General features: G+C 33.9%; 1 protein-coding gene across 1 annotated transcript; it reads right to left on the bottom strand.

The window, feature by feature from the left end:
* Window positions 1-282: 282 nt before the first annotated feature.
* GGTG_03113 (hypothetical protein) lies at window positions 283-687 on the bottom strand (the record flags this gene model as incomplete). Its single annotated transcript, XM_009220891.1, has 1 exon — window positions 283-687. A coding segment is annotated over one exon (405 nt), but the record flags the coding sequence as incomplete, so codon positions are not given.
* Window positions 688-3,996: the final 3,309 nt, after the last annotated feature.

The following is a 3,996-nucleotide window of genomic DNA, read 5'->3' as shown; positions in this document are numbered from 1 at the left end:
TAACCGTAAATAATTGGTATTTAACCGCTTTTTTAAACATTTAAATTAACCGGTAATTGCAAATATTATCCTTTGTACCCGATTACGTAAAAAAGTAATATTTTTTCGGGTATTCGTTTCGGGTTTTTTGGTTTTAACCGGCCCGCTAGCCCTTTTTTAGCAACCCCCCCGGTATTTTCCCCAATTATTGTAATTTAATCGGATTCGAATTCGGTTTTGCCAAAGCTTTTAATTTTTTAAATTTTTAACGATCGTTTTGCCGGTAACCTTTCGGTAAGCCTTTTAAATGTTGCGGGTCCATTGGGCCTTTTTGCGTTTGCAACTTTTTAAAATTCCCGCAAACGTTTTGCCGGTAACCCCCCGGCGGGCTTTAACCGCCGCGGCAAAAAAACCTTTGCCAAAAAAAAGCGTAAAGCGCGCAACAAACGCCGCCGCAACGCTTTTAATTTTAATAAACTTACCCCCGAAACGGACATTGCTTTTTTTTTGCTTTATATAGGTATTTATAACGCGCTTCCGTTGCGGGAAGTTATTGATTTTTAATAAAGCGATAATTAAAACCTTATTTATTTGTCCTTTTTTAAAAATAATTATACGGAGCGTACGATGTTTTATAACCGTTATTTTGGTTGTTAAATATATTAAAATTATGCCGTCGACCCCCGTATACCGATATATTCCAATAATTATACGGGGTTTTCCAAATGTATTTATTGCAAAAACGTAATCGGCAACAAAGCTTGCGTTAAACTTTTTAAATGGTTTTAGGAAATGGCCTAAAACCTTTACAAAATTTTAAATACCGTTTACAAACGGTTGCCCAAAACGATACCGGAACTTTTCGAAAAATTTACCAAAATTTAATTTTGCGCCCGTAAAGCTATCCAAAAAGCCAAATCTTTTTATACCATATCGGCCGAACAATTTGCGCGTTACAAACGTTAAACCGTTATTTAAAAGCGCATTTAACGCAAAATTGTTAGCGTTACGATATTGGAAATTATTTAAAACATTTCCCAATAATTTTACGCTATCGCCGTTTAAACGAAAAAGTAAGCTTAGGCTTTAGCTGGTATCGGTAATTCTTTTAATAAAGTAAAAACGTTTTTTAAGCGTTTCGAAAAAGGTATGGTTGCTTTTTTTAATAGCATTGCCGTTAGCTTTGCTATAATTGCGGCGCATTTAAATACCCAAATTTACAACCGCGCGGTTCCCCGTAAGGGTGCGGCGTCCGTATTGGCGCCGGGAAATGCCGCTTTCGGCGCCGATAATTTTGGCGGCAACGATTATAACGCTAGCGAAAAAAACGTAATTTCCAAAGGTTTTGGTTTTTTTGGATACGGCATTTAATTAATTTTTTTTACATATTTTTTTAATTAATTATTGGTATCCCCTTTTCGAAAGGTAGTTAATTTTAAATCTTTTTCGTTAATTTGTTATAATTAAAATTATAATTTCCTTTTGTTATATTGCTTTTGCAGCATTGCAAAATCCCAATATTTTTAATTACTAATTAAGTTTTAATGCTTTAATAAATAATTTTAAAATGTTTTTTTTCGCCCTTTAATGGGTTTAAATATCGCCGACATGTATTTGCCGTTACCCGAACGCTTAAGCCCGTTTGCCGTACCATTTGGAAGTTTTTTTATTTTTTTTTCGGGCAAACAATGGTATTTTTTACTACGACGTACGTTTAAAGTGCGGTAATTGCTTTAGCGTATTGCGCTAAGCATGCCCTTTACGGGCTTTTTAAAGTATGTTACACTTTGCATGTCTTTTAGAATTTAAATATATCGTATTATTAATTTGGGGCGTTCCCCGTATTATACCGTCTTTACCTAACTTTTTATTTATAAGGTACGATATTTTACGGCTATTACAAGCCGTTTACGGGTTTTTTTACGTTTTTTTCCGGTAACCAACCGGTTCGGCACGTTAAAACATTCCTTTGGGCTATTTTTTTGGCTTTTATTATTTTTTTCCTATAATACCCCCGTCCTTTCCGGGTATTTACCCGTTAAAGTCCGATATTTTCCTTATTTTATAAATTTGCTTCCAATAAATTTGCTTTATACGTTTAAACAATCTTTTTCGTAATATCCCTTTTTGGGATTTACAAATTTTCCAATTCGTTGTAACTTATCCATTTAACCAAATATTTTCGTTTTCGCAAAAGCCCTTTATATTTTAATAAAGCCTTTACTTTAAAACGATCTTTTTTTTTTTTCGATTTTTAGTTTTTTATTTTTTGGTTTTTTGCCGGGCCTTTTTTTAAACGCCCGCAACAAATTTGCCAGAAATACGTTGTATATTCGGTAATTTACCGAAAGCTTTAACCGAAACGCTAAACCGGCTAACCCAACCATTTTTAAAATTTAAAAAGGTCCTAACCATTTATTCGATAATTTTTTCGACGGCCTTTTTATTTTAATGTTTGCCGTATTTAACAATACCTAATCGTTTACCCCAAAAGGTACCGGGGTTTTGCTTTTATTATAATACTTTTTATACATATTATTCGCTTTTTTTAGCAATTTTTTAATTTGCTTTTTAATTGCTTCCAAAGCCCCCGCCTTAATTTTAACCGTTACCGAAAGTTTTTTTTTAATTACCCGAAAGTTATAAAACTTTTATAAGTAAAACCTTATTAGCAAAAACGCCGGGGTTTTTTTGCAACCTTAAATGCACGCTCGTATTGTGCACCCACGCTATTAAGTGCAACAATAACGCCCAATCGTTTTGCCTTTCGCAATAAAAGCACCGGAAATAATGCTTTATTGCTTGGTTCGTTCGTTCCGTTTGCCCGTCGGTTTAAAAGTAATATGCTATCGATAGCTTTTTTGCAACCCCTAAATATCCGGCGAAAATTGTCCAAAACCCGTTTGTAAATAGCTTGTCCCGGTTCGATACAATCCTTTCGGGCGTTTTTAGCAACCCCCAAACGTATACAAATAAAAGGCTTCCCAATCTTTTACTGGTTAATTTTGTAAACGTTAAAATAAAAAAGCTATATTTGGTAAACCGGTTAACTATTACCAATATTGCGTTGCGCTTTTTGCCGGCTCCATCCATTAACGTTAAAAGCTTTCCAATAAAATTTATCGATAGCTTTTGTCCTAAACGGTTTGGCACGGGCAAAAATGCTAGCAACCCGTAAAGTGCTTGTATTTTTGGCTTTATTTACTGGCATATTTAATACGTTCGTACGTATTTGCGTACGTTTTTAGCCATACCCGGCCATTTAAACTGCCGTTTAAACTTTTTTAAAGTTTTGGCTATGCTTTTGTAACCCCCCGTTGGGCTATTGTATTATTCCCAAAGCATTATTTGTTTAAGCGATGCTAAATTTGGAACCCAAACTTTTTTTTTATGCTTAAGCAAACCGTTGTTAATTTTCCAAACGTTAAATTTGTTTTTCCAAATGCCGTTTTAAACGAAATCGTCCTTTGTTTGTGCTTTAAAAATGCGCTTTAATATCGTTTTAATATCCTTTTTAATAATGGTCGTTTTTACGTAAGCTGCTTTTTAAAATTTAATTAGCAAATCGCTTTGGAATTCTTTTTTTGCCTTATTGGCCTTCCCGTTTACGGGTATATTTTAAAAACGTTTTAACAAATTATTCGCAGGGTTTCGGTATTTTAATTTCCATTTAATCGTAAAGTTATACTTTGCTAAATTTTCGAACCATTTTATTTAGCGCTTTATTACCTTTTTTTTGTTAAAATATAAATATGGTTTAAATGGTTGGTAATTATTTTAACAGTTTTTTGTAAATAGGCTAAATAATGCCGTTACTTTTCGAAAGCTTTTACGATTGCTAGCAATTTTAAATTAGGAATTGCATAGCGTAGCTTTTTTTATCGCAGCTTTTTCGATATGTAAATTACCGGGTGCTACCGGCCGTTTTGCAATTGCAATAATACCGCCTTTATCGCAAAAGCCAAAACGTTAGTCCGTACGCATAGCGGCTTTAAAAGGTCGAAATGCACTAATACC

This window comes from Gaeumannomyces tritici, assembly GCF_000145635.1.
Source record: "Gaeumannomyces tritici R3-111a-1 unplaced genomic scaffold supercont2.2, whole genome shotgun sequence".
Lineage (NCBI taxonomy): Eukaryota > Fungi > Ascomycota > Sordariomycetes > Magnaporthales > Magnaporthaceae > Gaeumannomyces > Gaeumannomyces tritici.
This window is presented reverse-complemented; position numbering and strand designations above follow the sequence as displayed.